This window comes from Maylandia zebra, linkage group LG18 (genome assembly GCF_041146795.1).
Source record: "Maylandia zebra isolate NMK-2024a linkage group LG18, Mzebra_GT3a, whole genome shotgun sequence".
Taxonomy (NCBI): domain Eukaryota; kingdom Metazoa; phylum Chordata; class Actinopteri; order Cichliformes; family Cichlidae; genus Maylandia; species Maylandia zebra.
Window position 1 is genome coordinate 6,208,178 of NC_135184.1, and position 20,029 is coordinate 6,228,206.

General features: G+C 39.2%; 1 protein-coding gene across 1 annotated transcript in view; it reads left to right on the plus strand.

The window, feature by feature from the left end:
- LOC101482762 (receptor-type tyrosine-protein phosphatase N2) overlaps positions 1-20,029 on the plus strand; it is a 232,001-nt gene that overhangs the window by 201,408 nt on the left and 10,564 nt on the right. The window contains exons 17-21 of the mRNA XM_014410209.3: positions 1,393-1,470; positions 4,543-4,662; positions 5,323-5,489; positions 12,398-12,451; positions 18,387-18,451. Of these exons, the coding sequence (XP_014265695.2) occupies positions 1,393-1,470; positions 4,543-4,662; positions 5,323-5,489; positions 12,398-12,451; positions 18,387-18,451 (484 nt within the window). The remainder of the gene's footprint in view (positions 1-1,392; positions 1,471-4,542; positions 4,663-5,322; positions 5,490-12,397; positions 12,452-18,386; positions 18,452-20,029) is intronic.

The following is a 20,029-nucleotide window of genomic DNA, read 5'->3' on the forward strand; positions in this document are numbered from 1 at the left end:
GAGAATAGACTAGCTTTATTGTCATTGTAACAAATGAAATTAAAGGTGCACACTCATTAGAAAAACACAAACATAAACACATGCGTGCACACACAATAGACACAGACATAATGTCCTGTTATCTGGATCTATTGCACCCATCCCTAATTGAACAAACACACTCATGTTATTGCTTTGATGAGTGTGTTTGCTGTTGGATGAAAGCTGTTTGAATCTGTTTGTCCTGGTTTTGAAGAATCTAAACTAAACTAAATACACTAAGTACTACATGAAGTTAATATAAACATTACATAAACCAAGAATCACAATGAACAATTAAATAAGCAACTCCACTGCTGAGTTTGCTGAGGTTCATTTATGTCATTTACTTTTAAAGACTCAACATAAGCATTGTAGCCATCACATTCTTGGTTGTTTGGCTCGAGAACTGACCATATTTGGATTGACCCTATTTAGCACAGAAGTGCTAAATTATCAGCTAAATTAGAGTTCCCGACCTCCTTAGGCATTAACATCAGCACAAAAACTATATCCTGGGAACTTCATGGCATTGATTTCTATGGCCAAGCAACTCCTGTAGGTGTAATGTGTATGTGACCCAGTACTTTTGGCCATATAGTGTATCTGCCAGTTGATAACATAGACATAAAATACTAGAATGAATTAATTACACCAAAACTGGAGCACAAACTTACAACAGTTAACTGAAGAGCAAGTGATAAATAAAAACATAAGGCCATGACCTTAAAGGGACTACAACTACAAGCGTGGTGCAGCAATGTTTATTCTGCTGCAAAGCTGTACATTTTAACAGTCTGCCTGTTATCTTTTTAAACCAATCTCAAGTTGCTCTATCTGCAGTTTTTGGGACTTCTCCATTGGCTTTATTTTTCTAGACCCAGAAGTTGTTGCTTAGATCAGGATGATGATGACAGAAACTAGGATGAGGAAAGTTGGACAATATCAGTATGGTATAGCAGGAATGACCAAAAACAGCCAGGAATGCACAAAGATTTGATTATTAAATCTATGCAAAACTATCACACTTAAGTGAAAAAATACACTTAATGTAACAACTGGAACAGCCGTCATTCTCTCTGATCGGAATAAACTTTGCAAATGTCTGTTATTCTGTAGACTTACAGGATAAGATGACCAAGGTCAGAGCCAATGATTGGACTCTAATTTATCCTTTCTTCTCAGATCTGAGTTGACCTTGCTGTGCTGTTAACTTCCTGAGAACTGTGCAACATTTGTTTTCCAGAAATGATCCAAAATAATCATGGGCTTTAAATCTAAACATTTGAGACAGGACAAACATGAATTGTACCATTCAAAATGAGCCATCCTTGATAAATTTACACCCTCTTGTCCTTTTTCCTCTCCCCACAGATGGATCACGATCCCAGGAACCCAGCCTACATTGCCACTCAAGGTCCCCTGCCCTCCACTGTGGCTGATTTCTGGCAGGTAAACACACACACACACACACACACAAATACAAATGCATTCACACACACTCATGAAACAAAAATCAATACAATCTCCTCTCTTAAACAAGAGTTAGCCGATTTTTATTAGTGCAGCAAGTCACACAGGAGACCAGCCATTTCTGTGGATGTCATTATTAATCTTTCCTTCACCATAACACTCACCAGCCTCACCACCACTGTTTTTACACACACACACACACACACACACACACACACACACACACACACACACACACACACACACACACACACACACACACACTGGCCTTCAGTGGGACACATTGTTAATGCAGGGGGTAGCAAACTCTTTTCCCACTGTCCCAAATGTTGGATTGGGTTTGAATCTGAGACCAGGAGATCAATAAGTTATTCTGGCCAGTCTTGGTTTTAGGTGTATGTTGAGTGGAGCAGCAGGGAGGTTGGAAGGAAAGGTCCCCTTGTCAAACAAGTTATATCCCTGCTGGATTCTCACTTGGGCAGACCAAGGAGGGGCACAAAGAAAAAGAAATCTCAGGCTTGCATAGAGTCACTACACTACAGAAGTTCCAACTAATCCAGGAAAGTGAAATATAAAAATCAGTTCATTTGAAATGAGCTGTGTGATATTCATTTTTTGTTGAGATGTGAAAAGTATCCAGAAAAACCAAGAACACAGAATCCAAATATTATTTTCTTGGTTAATTTGGAAATAAATCCCATATTACCACTTTTCTATTTTCTTAATAAACCTTAGTTTTGTTGCATACTGTGCTCTCGAATAGGCTCGCCAATTATTTTTTGGAAAAGGCTTTAAAAAGTTGTGATTAACACAAAAATTTTTGTAGGTACACTGTCATTTGTTAAACTGCCCATTACCACGGCGAAACTGTTTTGGTTCCTGTCATTCCACTGCTGTTAAAAAGCATGCGTGCTTAGCCAACCCACTCTTTATAAATAGAGACTGAATAAAATAAAAATGTCAAATTTGGCTTCATGTGAGCAGTCAAGACGAGTGGGAAGTGCAGTAAGATGCGTGTGCACAGTGGCACATTTATGATTACACAAAAGTGGAACTAAAATAACTTTAGTTTAACAGTCCAGCAAAGTAAGCAAGCAAACAAAATGCTTGAAACGAGGCAGGAGAGGTGAGAAGTTAGGCGTGTGACTTCCGCCTAACAAGCTGAATTTCCATTCAACTCAAGCTGGGTTTCCGTGGTGACAGCGGTGGCGATGTTGAGGTCTTGTCTGGGGGAATGAGAGCCCTATTACACCACTCGCCTCCTTCCTTCTTCCTTTCCACTAATCCCTGTCCAGCTCTAAATAATTCTCTTTCAGGGAAGGAAAAGTGTTGGTTGGTATATTGGTCCTGTTCCTCTTTATTCACACTTTACACCAACATTTCTGCAACGTCCTTCTGTTCCATTTCTGTAGTCCAAATCTTGTTTTTGTCTAGAAATATCTACAGTTTTGAGTGGTACAGAAGGCCAATATAAAAAGAAAGGACAGTTAACTTCTATATCTGCGAGAGTGGTTTTAGGATGGATGCCCTTGACCTGAAAGAAGTGCACATAATGTAGTTCACATAGGAGTCCCAGTCCTTAAAAAAGCAATAGACTTTCTAAATAGATGTGAACGAGAAGCCACAAAACCAATATGGGTGTCTAAGTATCTCCATATCAGTCCGCAGGCCTTAGCCTGTAGCTAAAAAGATCATTTAAAGACTTTATCTAAAAGCCTCAGACGATTCCTGCTGCTCATCATGGATTCATCTCAGGTTCATTAAGTAGCCTCTCCGTGCTTTACAGGCTTCTGTACTCAGGCTTTATTCAGCCTTCATGTTGTGTTGAGGCCCAGTTGATTTAACTAGCATTACTGTGTCTTATCAGATTGCTTAATCAAGAGCCGGCCAAGGTTATTACACTGGAAAAAAGTCCAACATCTTCAGAAAGTTTATGTACACAAAACGTTCTAAAAGAGCAGGGCACACCCTTCACTTTTTTTGTGGAAAAATATGGGTTTAAATAAATGTAGCTTTTTAACAAACCTTGAGTTTTAAAGGAGGGAGCTTTTCCTCCAGACAGCAGCAGCAGCGGAGTTCGCACCCTGTCAGCTGAAGCAAATTAACACAATTTCTCAAAAAGTGCACCGTCACATTTTTAGATCCATGAGACTAATCACTGAAGCAGGGAGGACTGAGAGGAATAGTGCAGAGAGGCGCAGTAATTCAAAACCCACCGCAATTAACATCTGCTAAATCTTCGGCAAGGTGTGGCAGCGCTCATGACCGAGCGGCAGGTGCGGCCATCTTTATAATCTAACCCGATGATGTGGGAGCGGTATTGTTTTATGGCTTCTATTAACGGCTGACTGTTACCTCTGAACAGCGTTGAATGGATCTCCTGAGCAAGCCCACCCTCCGGCTGTGAGAATATGACTGCCAGAAGGAAAAATACGACCACAGGCGGGTCTCAGATGTGGAACGACCCAGCTGGGGGAGAGAACAGCCTGAACTGCTACAGCAATTACTTGTCACAAAGCTTTACTTCCTTGTAGTTGCTCACAAAAGTTGGAAACAGCAAGCATGTTTCAAACCAAGATTTTTCTTTTTTTTTCCCTCGCTCCCGTGAAACAAACACCTCCCTTTCCAAAATGATAGCTAGAACAAAATTTGAACTAATGATGGACCGATATCCAAGAGAGTGGGTGAGTGAGGACACATGTCAGTGTTACTGTTGGCAGGTTCTGAGAGGTGTTGACAGCTTCATATGAGATCTTGTTCCAAATCAAGCTCTCCGCTCCTTCAAGAACATGACTCCTACTCTTAACGCTTTACTTTTGATTAAACTTAGAAGTTTTCAAAGAACATTAAGTAACGCAGAATATTTAGACTTTTGAGAAAGTTTATCTTAAGTGCTGCAAAAAAAGAATAACATACATGAATTCGGAACAATTAAAAACTAAAAATTCATTCATTCTTGTCTCTATCAAGAAAAAATCTACTTCATTTCAAAGGAATAAGGCCTTTTTAAAGAGCTACAATCATTTACCTGCCTGTGTATTTTGTTTGCAGATGGTTTGGGAGAATGGCTGTGTGGTCATCGTTATGTTGACACCTCTTGTTGAGAGCGGGGTGAAGCAGTGCTACCATTACTGGCCAGATGAAGGATCCAACCTGTACCACATCTACGAGGTAAAACAAACTCAAAGAAGATCTGTTATTCTTTTCTGTCACATATATATGTTGAATACAAATGTCTGAAACTTGTCTTGATTTTTGTTGTGAATGAGGGCGAAAATCCTCTCACATGTTGTTCAAATCTGCTGTTTATGAAGGGCAGCCAATCAGAAGAAAGTCTTCAATTAGACATTGAAAGGTGCAAAATTGGCCTGTTTCAGGGCTGCACCAATGCCAGTGTATGCTGAACATGATTATTTAGGATGCTACACAGCTAGGCGTTAGGCTACAGCAGTTTTATTCCATTAGCATCTGACTCAGTATAGCATGTGTTAGATCCATCTCCTACTCAGGGAACTCAGCCCCACCCCCCACTATAAATATTATGTGACTTTTAGGGCTAATTATCGTATGAACTTGACTGTGACCAAATAAAAAATCAAAGATTATTTATCACAAAGGATTATCGTCTTAATAAAACATGGGATATTAAGTTGTCTTCCACTTGTAATCAGTCAGTTATCACGTGACGTCTGTGTTTTTGTCATCATAATTCAATTTAGAAGTAATTTACTCTTCTGGAATTAGTAAGTACATAAGCCGATCAGAACATTTCTCGACTACCATAAATTTCATGCATGGGGAAATACATGTCTGTCTCCTGCATCCTTCCAGGTGAACCTGGTCTCTGAACACATCTGGTGCGATGACTTCCTGGTTCGTAGCTTCTACTTGAAGAACATGCAGACCAACGAAACGCGGACCGTCACTCAGTTCCATTTCCTGACCTGGCTCAACCAGAACGTGCCGGAGACTAGCCGAACACTACTTGACTTCCGCAGGTAGGGAGCTTCTTCAGAAAGTTTCAGAAAGCTTAAAACAAAACAGCCCACTCTCGTTCCTGGGTCATCTAAAGCTACTGGGTTTGTTTCCAGTCCTCAGGCATCAGAAACATGTGTATAAAGTCATTTGGCCTTTTTTAGTTTTCAGTGCACAGACCTAACAGTAAAAGAAAAACTGAAAACATCTTGGGGCAAAACACAAAGGGAGTCAAAAACATGGACCAATAACTCTCTCCATCCAGTTTTCTTTCTTACGAGGTGCCGTGGTGTTTACAGCAAGACCATCTGTCCTGCTTTAAGGGTGAAGGTTTCCTCTTATGCATCATAAATGACCATTGACCCTGTGCCGGGGTCCTTTTCACTGTTATCTCTTGACAAAATGGAGAAAAACTAAACAGCCATGAGACAAGGAGCTGTGAAAAGCAGCATTGTTATCCCTCACAGCGATACTACCTACCTTTGAGTTGACTCCTACTCTTTAACCATGGCCTGCACATTGTATGTTTTTTAAACCTATTTTTCTATAGTATAGTATAAAAGTCTTCTTTGCAATTTGCTTAAAGAGTTACTTGAAACTGATTTTCATTTGAAATGCATAAAGTACTTAAGCCAGCTTTTAATGTTGATAGAGAAAGCACTGAGGTTTCAGAAGCCATCAAAGAAACTTTTTGGAAGTTCTCTTCAAAGGCGCCTTTGGAGCAAACCCACTTTGATAACAGCATTCATTTCCACAGCAGAGCTGAGAAACACCTTGCATGATATCATTCAGGAAAAATCGCCACAGTCCGTTTCTTCCCTCGACTTTTGCTCCGGTAGAACAAAGGCAGCCTACGTTTTCATTTTGTAAGTGTACATAAGAAAAACCAAACTACAGAGCAATGGTAGCGGAACATTTGCTTTTGTGTGCATGCTGTCAGTCTTCTCCACATGTAAATATAACAAGAAGGTACGGATGGGAGAAATATTACATAAATAAATGTTTTTGCAGTGCTTTGCGTTTCTTTTTTGTTTGTTCTGCTTGATATGTTGCAGTGCTTGACTAACTGGAACTCTCACTGATCCTTTTCTTTCATCCTGTGATGAATAGGCTAACTTTCAGGAGCCACACGGCCTTTGGTTCAACAGCCTCTTCCGTTGTCCTTAAGTTTTGGTGTATTTGTTAGCCCATGCAACTTATCTGAAGGTTCTCAGAATTCACGAGTAGGGCATCAGAAGAGCAAAAAAGTCAGAAATCCAACCTTGCAAGAAAATCTTCCAATGCACCTAAATCGCTTTAGCTTCCAAGGCTTGAATTTTGTATATGCAGTTTTATTACAGTTCAGAAACTGGTCAGGCTGTGCCATATATTAAAATCCAGTAGGTCATATGCGTGATGGTTCTTCTCTGGCATTTTATTTAAAACAAAGATAAAGTGAAAGAGTCTAATAGAAGCTCCTGAAGTTGTTTGTTTTCCACCCTCCTCCTCCTTCTTGAGCCACAGAGGCTTTGAAAGGCTTTCGTGATTTCCTTACAGCATAATGGCTTCAAACGTCGCACTTCTCCAGGAGTTTTGACTTGTGATCCTGAGGTGCAGGCAGAAAAATATCTATATATCCTCTAAACATCCTGGGCGCTTTCCACTCGATAACAGTGTAATTCAAAATGCATTGAGGATACTCTTCCAAAGTGATCCTTTATCTCTGGCGCCTTTATAACTGCTCTCCTCCTTTTCCCCTTCGACCTCTTTTAAACTGATATACTGTATTGCCTATTAGGTGTTAGCCGCCCTGGCCCCTTTTCTCTGATTCACTGTGGATTTTCTCAAGTGATAGACCCCAAGTCAGGTTTATATATAGGCCTGGTGTCTCCATTCTGCTGGCGCACATCAATTAGGTGGGATATCAAGAGTAAGAGTTTGTGGTCACTGCTATTATAAAAGGGTCTGGTGGGCGTCACCATACACCATCAGTTAGGAAATATTGCCTTTACTCACAGGGCAGCTGGGTCAGAACACAATGAAGAAGGCACAGAGGGAGATATTTTTCACTTTTATTACAGCAGATATGGTGCTTTCGTAATAGCAACCTGCCCTTTTCTTTATTTTTTGGTGTTGCCTTTTTTCACCTCGGCGATTTGAGGATACCGGCTGAAGTACCTCTCCATCATTTGCGCTTGTGCAGGCATGTTGTTCACTAATCACACCGGCCTGACTGACCCGAAGCCTTGCTTACAACTCCTCTCTGTCCTTCCCCCGTTTTACCAGCTAACTTGCGGTTGCCAGTGTCATTTTTGTGATGTTGCAGCTAGTAATATAAGCCCAGTTGCATAGTCACAAAAGTGATCATTGGAGACTGTGACTCTACAACCAGGGGGCCTCATGGGCCCTCCCCCCAACCCACCCTTTTACTTCTCTTTTTCCCGGTCTTCTCCTCCTCCCCTTATTTTCTCCTTCTTCATCTCACTCCTCCTTCTCTGTTCTCGCTGTGCCCAGTGACCTGAGATGACCTCTTCCCTTTTTGCTTGCTCATGGTTTGCTTGACTGCCTCCGGTCTCCCCTCCTCTCTCGCCATGCTTCCTTTTCCTCTCTTGGTCGCTTTTGTCTCTCTTGCTCCTGCCCGGTATCTGTCTCTCCTCCCTCACTTAGCTTTAGTCTATTTCTTTTTTCTGTGTTGCCTGGTGATTCCTGACTTAGGGTCTAATACTTTGTCCTTATATAAACAATAAATAAAACTTATGTTTGGTTTTTTTTGGGATTGTCCAGTCATTCATCATATGTGCTGGTATCAGATTCTTATAGTAGCAAAACATAACCTTGAATTTATTATACATGTTTTATAAACCACTTTATTATATACTACTACTGGAGTAAATCATGTAAAATAGCCGTCCATCAATTTTCTTCCACTTATCCTACGTGCAAATTGGAGATTTACAGTATATTTTGTTGTGGACGCGTGTATTTTAACCCAAACTGTGGCCTTTTCCTATATGGGTAGTTTTGTTACCTAATTCTAACAAGTCAGTAAATAAAAATAAAAGTCTAAAATATCATACTAGCCAAAGTCCAGTCTGCCAGGTCTCAGACCATCAACAAAGGAAAACATTTCTTTCCAACCTGCTAATGTGGACTTTGCTGGATCTTCTGCATGCAAAGGGGAACAAACTTTACAATCACTTCTATGAGACTGGGCTCCCTCCATCTAGATCCAGCTGATTACACAGTACAGGCTTTGAGCTTTATAAGTCACTTTCACCTTTGCTTACTGGATAGGTTTAGGCACTGAAACTGTATGGTTAGGTTAAGGAAAGGATGAGGGTCTGGATTAAAATGTGCCCCTTTAAACTGAACCCGGTGCATCACAGAACTTGTGCCAAAGACACTTTGTGTGTGAGATGCCAGCTTTTTCAACAACATGGCAGTATTTGACTGAAGTCACTGAAACATATGTATATAGGCTTAGTTGTATCAAATAGGCAGATCTGGGACCAGTTTCATAATGTGGAAATTTGCACGCGCTGTTTACAGGCAGATTGCAAATGGTGGCAGTGTGGCATTTCATGAGTTATTGTCTCTAAAAATACATTTTTAAGTGCTGCAGGGCTGCTGCGTGTCGATGCATGGGTTGTGTAGACATTACTGTGTTTGAAATAATGGAACACACCCAATTAAAAACATGACCTCATATTGCAAATGTGTTGATCGGAGAAATGTTGACCTTGTTGTACATTTTTGGTGGTTTGCAGACAACAACCGGATCTTTCATAATATTGATCCAAAAATGCTAATGCGTATAAAGAGCGGACATATTCTAAGTCTTTCATTTCTGTCCGTCAGCTTGCCAGTCTGTATCTTTCACCATCTCTCTCTGTCGTCATCCACTCCATTGATTTTTTTTCCCACTCTTTTCTGCGCCTCCCTTTCTGGCTTTTGATCCCCCTCTCGCTATCTGGCTAATATCTCTCTTATGGGGCATTTCCTTTGAATCTCACGCCCTTCTACACACCCACACCCGACCTCCCACCCCGCCTACTGGCGATTCTCTGCTGGCTGTTTCCATGGTTACATCACTTTTGATTGTCTCTAGTGAGGTCTGACTTTTCAATTTTAGTGGGGCGGTGGATGAAAATGTGAGGGGAATTTTGGTGATCAGCCTTTGTGTTTTTTAAAACTCAAGCTTGTGTAATGTTGCTTGTTGTTTGCCCTGCAGGAAACACCAGGTAAAACCCACTGCTTATGTCATTTATTTAGCTACAAAGTGACAATTATATAATTATACTTGCTTTTTTTTGCCTTCTTTTGACCTCATGTAATAATGAGATATATACATTTTTAATTCAAGTGCAATAACTCAGGATATGAACAATGAGCAAGACAAATAACTGATCATTACTTTGTACTTTGTACTTCCCACTACACCCTGTTTAAATAAGTGTTTTTAAAGACAGTTATAAATTTTAATAATTAAACATAAATGACCACAAAAACTTCAAGTTCAAGGAAGGAAAAGCATCAAAACTGCACATTTGAAGCTTCTCTCTCTGACTGGTGATGCATAATGGATTATGAAAAGGCCACACACATACACACAGCGTACCTTCACATAATATGTTTCAGATGAATATTGTTATTTTGAGTTTCACCATAAAATAGAATCAGAGATGATCTCCAGCTGGGATCAAACTCAGCCTTTCTGCTGCGTTCTCAGATGGAAGCTGTGAGTTTGTGCAGATCTGCTCACTGCTCTGTTTTTTGATGAACAAGGTGCAAAGTTGTTGTTTTTTAACCCCAGTCTTTAAAAAGAGAGAGAGAAGAATGTGGTGTTCCTCATACTGTTGATGTTCTTTTATGCATGGGTGACAGCAGCCACAGATTGTCCTCCGTTGTGGAATATTATGATGATTTTCTTTCAGATTATAAATGTCTGTGCGATTCCTCATGGTTGTGTTCAACTATACTGATTATGAAATAAGAAGAAGTTAAAAAAACATGTACTATTTCATTTTGCGAATGAAGCATGGCTCTCTGATCTTTTGAAATTTGGTTTAAATTAAACTGTGCAGCACTATTATATGTGCTAGAAGCAAACAGTAAAGCAGGTTTTTGTAACAGCATGTAGATTATGGTCTTACTACATGAGACTATAAATTCTAATAATACAAAACCCAGTTCGGAAAAAGATGTCATTGTGTAATATCTAAATAAGAACAATGCAATGATTGATTGACATATTTTATTTACAACAGAACACAGAAAACAGATCAAATGTTTAGACTGTATAAATGTGACATTCAAAAATAAGTCATTCAGAATTTGATGGCAAAAACATGTTTACTGTAATATCAGTCTGTGGACATCTGGGGCAGGCAGGATAGTTCAGCATCTGAATTCTACTTCAAAGCCGTGCTGTTGTAATGATGTAGCATGCAGTTTAACATTGTCTTGCTGAAATATGCAAGCCCTTCCCTGAGCAAGACGATGGGTGTTGATCTAAAACCTGTATACATCTTTGAGCACTGATGGTGGCATTCCATGTGCAAGCTGCCACAGGAGTACTAATGCACTCCCATACAACCAGAGATGCAGACTTAAAACTGAACCTTTGAAGCTAATACCAAGCCAGATGGTCCCCTCTTCTTTTTTGTCTGGAGGGCACGGCGTCATTGCTTTCCACAGAATTTCAAATTTCAATTCATCTGACCACAGAACAGTTTTCCATTTTGCCTCAGTCCATTTTAAATGGGCTTTGGCATTTCTGGATCATGTTCACAGATGGCTTCTTCTTTGCACAGTAGAGTTTTATCCTGCATTTATGGACGGTGCAGTGAACTGTCTTCAAAGGCAATCATTTCTCAGTGTTCCTGAGACCATGCAGCGATTTGCATGACAGAGTGATGACTGTTTTTAGTGCAGTGTCACCTGAAGGCCGGAAGATCATCAGCATCCAGTATTGATTTTCGGGCTTGCCTTTGAGCACTGACTTTTCACCAGATTCTCTTATTCTTTTTCTGATATTGTGCACTGCAGGGAATGAGATATTGGAAGTGCAGGAACATTATTCTTAAATTCTCCCACAATTTGTACGTGCAGATTTCTGCTCATATTCACATCTGAGAAACACTCTTTAAGATGTCTTTTTTATGTTACTGACCTGCTGCCAGTTAACCTAATTAGTTGCAAAATGTTCCTCCAGCTGTTACTTTTAAGTACCACTCACTTGTCCAGCATTTAATTGCCCCATCCCATCTCTTTTGAGATGTGACGCTGCTGCCAAATCTAAAATTATCTGCAAATATTTGTGTCATGTTTATTTACATTTCAAACGGCATTGCACCTTTTTTGGAATTAGGGCTCTGTTATCAAATTGTCCACTATACCATGGTAGGTGGTATGGGACAAATTGGTGAATTTTATGGCAGTGATAGCCTTACTGAGTACCAGTTTTGACATGTAAAAACATGTAAAACATACTAAAATTATAAGTAGTTTTGTGCAGGATGTTTTTTCTTATTTTTTGAAGCCTAGATGCACCTGTGCTGACTGTATGTGATGCTGTATCTGTGATATTAATCCTCCAGAATCAGGTGTTACTGTTCTAAAGTAATGTTTAGGTTAACTCTTTCCTGTTTTAAATTTTTTCCTTGCAGGTTTTAATTCATCTATGCATGCAATAACCAAGAAGAAAAGTGTACTTACCTTCATCTTTATTACTATTAGTAAATATGCATTCTGTCAGGGAGATAAAACTGAACTGAACCTCAGCTGTGCAACACCATTGGTTTCCCAGTTCAGCTGTTATAAAGCAGATAATTGGCTCCTTAAAGTATTTTTTTCTGTTGATTTCTATGACGGATTTCTTAAGCGATATCTCTCCTTTTTATCATGTCTGTGTTAACACTAACTTTTTCTTTCTGTCTTGTTTTTTTTACAGGAAAGTTAACAAGTGCTACCGGGGCCGCTCATGTCCTATCATAGTCCACTGCAGGCAAGTATGCTAATAACTAAGGCAGAATGCTTTTTATGGTGGCTTATTCATAGGGTTCTAGTATCAAATGCATTCTGTTTTCAGAGAGACATGCTGCATTATGCTGGCAAACTCGCAAACAAGCACAGATCTTTTAAAGTTGCTGGTTAAATTGTTTTAAAGTTTCTTTTTTCAGAGGATTTAAAACTCAAATTGCCCGGGTCCTTTGTGGTTTCTGACCTCCAGTCCACATCACCATTTAATTCCCCACCAACTGCCATGTCACTTGTCAGCATGTGTGGGACGACAAACATTTTAAATGAGAGATTAGCCAAAAAGTTGTGATTTAATTTGACAAACTGTCCGCGGAGGAGGGTAACTTTTAATTGGAGGCAGTTCAAAGCTTGCAGCTTGCCGGTCAGAGCCAGTGGGTGAGAGTGAGAGAGGGTAAATAGAAGTAGGCAGGGTTGCAGCTGTTGTGTTTGCATATGTGTGTGTGTTTTTGTATAATCACATCTGCATACCCCTACCACCTGAGGAAATAACTCAGACCAGTGAGACATAATTAAATCGGTATTTAGCAGAAAAATCTGCCACAGTTTTTTTGTGCAAGCATCCTCAGATGATTGGATTAAAAAAAAAAACTTCAATAACAGATAGCCCTTATGTCTGTCTGCTCACTACTCCACCAAATGATCTATTATTTAATATGGTGCAATGGCTCCACTATGATGAAACTGTACATTTCTCGCTCTAACTGCTAGTCTACACCAGAGTATTAAACCTGCCTTTATGGAGCACCAGCCACAGTAACTTGAACATCCTGAATTTTCTCGGCTACTCTTATGACACTTACTTACTCTGATGATCAACCAAATCCTTCAATTTGACGTGTGTTATTGCATTAGAGGTTTCGAATTTTAAACAGGATTTGTTGGTATGCGACTTGCCGGGCATTGAAATCAACGTAGTTCTATATATATATATATATATATATATATATATATATATATATATAGCAGCATTTTGCAATAACTGTCATCTCGAGACACTTTACTGTTAAGTTGAATACCAGACAACATTAGAGAGAGAACCCAGACAATTAAATCTTCCCCTTGGAGAAAGCACATGGTGACAGTGAGGAGAAAGAACCCCCTTTTAACAGGAAGAGCACAGAGAGAACAACATATAGGACTAAACACATACTACAGGAGAGAGCAGACAAAAGTTATTTCCATGTAGCAGTAGCACAGTAACATATAACTGAGAAGTCAAAAGACAGGAATGGATAAGAAATGCTCAATGCTTCATTGGAAGTCTGCCAACAGCCTGAGGGCTCATGGTCACCTAATCGAGCCCTAACTATAAGCTTTATCAAAACGGAAGGTTTGAAGCCTAATCTTTGCAGTAAAGAGGATGTTTCTGTCTCCCAAAAGCAAACGAGAGAGCGGAGCCTGATAGCTGAAGGCTCTGCTTCCTATTCTACTTTTGGAAGCTCGCAAGTGAGCCTGTAGTCTGAGAGCGAAGTGCTCTATTGAGATGAAATGATACTATGAGGTTCTTAAGAAATGATAGGGCCTAATTCAAGACGAGGAAAAAGGATTTTAAATTCAATGCTGAATTTAGCAAGGAGCCACTAAAGAGAAACTAACATGGTTGAAATATGAGTTGTCTTTCTACTTCCTGCAGTACTGTCACAGCGGTGTTTTAGATCAATTGCAAGCTTTTCAGGTAGCTTTCAGTGCAACAGAATGATAAAGAATTACAATGGCCAGTCCTAGTCCTTTAAAGCCAAGTGTTTCACATTTGATCCACGAGTTTTTGAGACAATGATGTAAAAGTCAATGTGAAATAAACTGCACAATTCATTTTTAAGGAAGAAATTGCACCAAAAAAATGCTGGATGCAGCAGATATGATAAAAATTAAAACTCCTATATGCAAATGAATGTATTATTTTTTATTTTGTCAGAATGAACATTAAACGCTAAATTTTCTGGCAATTATTTTATGGTTTAGGCTTTAAAGGCTTAGTGGTAACAAACATATAGAAGCTAGCATGACATGTTATTGTATAATGGAAATAAAACCTTTGACAATTTGATTTATTCTCCTCCCAAATCATCTAACAATGCCACTGTGGTGCCATTTTACTGTACATGTATGTCATTACAGTAAGCTAATAAAACTAAAAAGAAACTTTATGCAATGTATTATGACAGTAGTAAAAATAAGAAATTAAAATTGCAATGCAAAACACAAATACTTATGTCACTTATGCCACGTGCATGTCTGATTCTCTTTCTGAAATAAATATGAGCACCCACAAAATCTCACTCAATCTGTTCAGTGTTCTTGGGACATATGAGCTTCAGTTTAACATGTATGCAGCGAGTACATGAAAAAGCTGCTATTAGGGTTTGTAGGACAAGTACACGCAGCTATGGTGAGCACAGAGGTTGATATGCATCATTCCTGTTTGAAGTTAATAAGCAACATAATTATGGTGGTAAATTCATTAGTCTAAAAATTATCCTGACAAAAGAAATTAATAATTTGTGCTTACAAACACAATTAAAGACAAAATAAATTTTTTCAATATTTTTAATTTACCAAGTCAGCCTGTCACCGCCTGCACTGCTTAACACAAGATGAACTTTGTTACCCACAAGGGTAACTTTCCTTACTTTTTAATGTGCTTGAAGGCTGCAGTGTTTTCACGTTAGTTTGGTATCACTTAAATCCTCAGTAGGCGGGAGAATGTGAAGCACAGTTGGAGGTGTTTATTCATTTTTGGTCAGTATGATATTAAAGTTTGCATAGATAAAACCATTGCACACATAATTATTGTGTTGCATGTTGCAGCACAAGTGAGCCTAAATGTAATGATGTGACTATGGTAACAAAGGAAGTAAATATCTTAAACATAGTAGGTAAGGTAACGAGTCAGATGTTCCCTGTGATTTGAGTGAAAAAAAACCCTCCACATTAAAAGTGAAATGTGTGGGTGAAGTGTTTGATTCATCCAGTCTGCACCGACGCTGCTCGACATCTCTGACCTCAGCATCCAGACAAACTGTCTTCATCAGAGCTGACTGGCAGGAGAAATTTACTTATGTGATAAAAACAGGTTTCACACCAGCACAGCAGGAAAAAATCTGCAATGTTGGTTTTTTTTAAAAATATGGATTCTTTCTGCGTATTGATTTCCCCTCCCTGCTGAAATGATAAAGTTCACAGTGACACCAGAAGTCTAATCAATCATTACACTAAAAAGTTCTCAACATATAAAGAGCAGGAGACTTTAAATGTGGCTGTAGCCACACAGGAGAAATAAAACGAAGCAGACGCTCTACAAAAATATTGAAGCACTTATTAATTCACATTTCTTGGAGCCGGTATGACTTTATTTACATCTTATCATAGAAGTTTATTTCTCCTATGAAGTGCACAGGTTTTGGTTTCAGACCTTTTGCCAAACCGACTGATTTTTGGAAATTGCACAAATCAACAGTTTTACTTAAGAAGGCTCCTCACTGAGTGAAGTGACCCATCTGTATCTGTGTGGCAGCCATAACAAGAGTGGGTTGAATTCCCTAAATACAGAGGAAAGGTGCTTCAGTGTCTCCTTTGTTACCTCCTTTAGTATATGATGTGCTGAATCAACTTTAATGAAAGGAAAGGAAATATTGCGTTTTTTGAACTTCCAGTTTTTGAAACTGACAAGCAGATGATAAACATTTCTCTGCTTTATTAAAATCTGCATGTTATGGGTTTGCTTCCCAGTGTGAAGCACTCTGTGTATTTAGAAAAGTGCCTTTATAAAAAGAGATCATGATAAAAAGATCAAAGTGAAGTTTGCATTGATTATGTACTCATTTTGAGAGTTTCTGTAATGCCAGCTTTTAGAGGTACCACAAATTAAAAATGTTCTTCAGAGATGCCGAAAGTTTTAATAAAAGCAAGCGTTAGAGCGGATCATCTATTCAGCAGGAGGAGAAAATCTGGGTGGAAAGCTGGGGAATCCATATTTCTTACAGTTGGAGAGCTGACGCTTTTTATGCTGGATATTTTCTGGGTGGTAAGGTTTGAGTGGCAGTGAAGTTTTCCAGTGATTAATGCGCTTCGAATGCAGATGCTTATGAAGACAAGATTCTAACCTCGATTTGGACCGGTCCAAGTACATTCCTAAACTCAAGCAGCCAAACATATCTAAGGCTGCGATAATATAGAGACTGATAAACTTTGATGTTCATGCTGTAGAGACTTTCACTTAGAGCCTCCAAATGATTTTGTCAAAGTCAACTGTGCACAGCCATTTATCACTGTAATGCATGCAGAGGGCAGAGTGAAGCAGTCAGAGTGAGGAGTGAGCACACTGAAGAGCGCAGATGCAGAAATTCAATAATCACACAGCAGCGTTCTCTCTTTTTTCCATCCACTGTGTATTTTTCTATTTCATCTTTCTCTTTCCCTTCCTCCTTGCCTCTTTCCATGTCTATCACTTTAAACAGAGTCAGAGAAGGCAGCAGACATCTTGACATGTTTACTCACAGCCCTCAGGCGTGTGCTGACACACACACACACACACACACATCACATATCTTTGATCACTTTGTAATGATCCTGGCAAGGTGCAGTGATACGATAGAGCTAAAATCACACCGTAATAACCTGTATAACACACACATGAACACGTGCAAATCTAGTGTGTAAGATCAGAGCATCTCTGTAGAATAGGCACATACACACTCGCAGGCTGCAGTGGCACTTCTCAATTACTGCAGAAAATAACAAAGGTCCCAGTGAAAATGAAATATTCAGAAAGTATGGACCCATGCCAGCATGCACACACACACACACATACACACACACACATACACGTGCACACACCAGCGCATGAAATAGACTGGTAGGGGTGCAGACATCAATTTTCAACACTTGAAATAAATCTTGGATAGAAAATATTCCCTCCACATACAAAGCAGAGCGTAATTCAGTTTCTGCACACTGTGTTCAGTGTGTTTATTTCAGAATAGACAAACATACATTTGCTCCTATGTCTCTAAAAACAGGTTTACATTTTTTGATGTTTTAAAAAGAACCTCTCAGTCTCTCGTTTCCATAATTGTACACGTTTGAAGTTGCTTATCCCCCTGAAATGGCATTAGAAGACTCGTAAACCTCGACGTATTAAATCTTTCTGATTGATGCTCGCTCGCTTAACACTGGAGTTGGGTCGCGTCTGTCTTCACTCCAGAGGAAAAACAAAGAAAGACAATAACATGAACATGGCAGAGGATACAAAATAAATATAGCAACTGTAAACCTGAAGGTGTTACTCGGCTTTGCAAGCTTGCCAGCAGTCCTGCCAAGTGATCTTATGCTATAAACATTTCAGTGTAATATTTTTTTCCTGGGTTATATGTTATTTAAAATTGTATGAGACACTGAAAGAACATTTAGTCCTCCTTGTCTGAACTTGAAGAAGTCGACACGGTGGAAGAGCTGATTGTGATAATGCGCTGTGTAATTATCTCTAATCAGCTCTCACACTCAGCCGCTCACATTTTTACCTAATCAGTACATAACTGTATTAATGCAGTATTGCTTTTTGGGCATTAACAGGAACATTTAGTGTACCTGTAAAAGATTTTTATTCCTTTTATTCACTCGTATTAATGTTACACTTTGTGCATTTTCCACATCCGTATACGTATGACATCACATAGCAACAGAGTAATGATGTAAATGAACATTATGGAAATTAATGTAGAAGTATAATTAAAAACATCAAGTGACAGGAATTAGAAAATTGCTTAATTGGCGATAAGCGACGATATGACGTTATCAGACAAATTTAATTAATGCTTCTCCGTCTGTCTCTCATCCTCTTGCATTCTCCCTTTTTCTCTCTCTCCCTCATATCCTACTCTCTCTCTCATCCATCTGAGCAGCGATGGTGCTGGAAGAACTGGGACCTACATCCTGATCGACATGGTCCTCAACAAGATGGCTAAAGGTAGGTGTTCCCTATCCTTTTCCCCGCCCTTCCTTTTCGCCCGTGTGGAGAAGGTGCTCAGTTTGCCCTCCCTGTTGTGACTGGAGAAATAAAAAGCACGGCTGTCAAATTATTCCCGCTATCATCAAAGTTATTGCTTTTTGCAAAGTTGGATGATTGCATTGAAAATAATGACATTTAATTAGATCATTACAGTGATGAGTAGCTACGAACAATGACATTTTCCATTAGCACACTCGATCACTCTTACTTTCTGCCTCTGAGCCAGAGAAAACAAGCTGATTTTTAAAATATATTATTAGTTATTTTTTATTAGCTTTTGCTTAATTACTGCAAATGAATATCTGTTTCATTATCTCAGTGGATGCTCCGCTGCTCTGGCACCATGCTGCAGCTTGTTTTTCTCCTGTCTTGCCAACAAAACACAGTTAAACTCAGTAAAATCCAGACAGAGAGCAAGTGTGATTTTCATGACGTGGTGACAGAAACGAGCTAAAAAGAAGTGGAGATGTAAAATTAGTGTGCAGGCTGTTGGTAATTAACCTGAACTGACCATGAATTGTTTATTTGAAGTGCCATCAGGACTCACAGCCAGTGGATTTTAAGCACATTATAAGTGCTTGATAATTACTATAATTACAGTATGATATAATAACACAGCGAGTAATTATGTAAGAGACTGAATATTTTAAGGGGCAGTGACGGTTCTTGATATCATGTTAAGTGAAGTCTCCTTTACTGAAGTTCAGGTTGATTGTATTTTATTTACAAAATATTTTGATTTGTTTTTAACAAACCAACTTCCTTTTACTTCCTCCATTCATGTGGTTCGATTTGTTTATAAGCCTGAGCCTGTAATTACACATCTGACTAGTCTCATGTCTTTCAAATTAAAAGTCTCTAATTGAGTGTGGGCTTCATGTTAGAAGAACTTTGAAAAGGTAGATGATGTTAATAAGGCAGATGTTTAGTGTGTGTCAGTAAAGTCTTTCTAAAAATTGATTCCTCATGTTTCGGTTACACGATGTAAAGACAGAAGGTGATCAATCCACTGTTTCTACTGATTGGATATTTGTGTGTATGTGTGCGTATCTTTCTTTGTAAGTGTGCGTTTGTCCTGTGGTGGTGCTGCTGTAGCAGAACGAGCTCCTGGGTCTTTAATTCCAGATCAAAGGGTCAGTTTGGGCTTCAGTGGCCATTTCCCAGGCTGTCACACTGTGATGGGGCCCCTCCCAAGCACCAAGGGGCCGGGAGGAATGGGCGGGAGTTGGTGGATGCGAGGGGGAAAGTCCTCCATGTCCTTTTATCTCCTTCCCAAATCCTTCCCATTCCAAACTTGTCTATAAAAACCTAATTGGCCATTGAAGCAACATGAAATTAATTCATCTCATAACAAGTAACTTTTGCCTTGGATATTTTTAAACAAAATATATTTTTTGACAGACAGCAGGGAGAGTACATAGATATCAGAAGAGGAAAACTAAGGAAAACTGTTTTCTTTTCTTTGCTAAGTAATGGAGGAGATTTCAAATGATGTGAAGTGTAGCCGAGGCTACTGTGGCAGCAAATTAGAGCAAT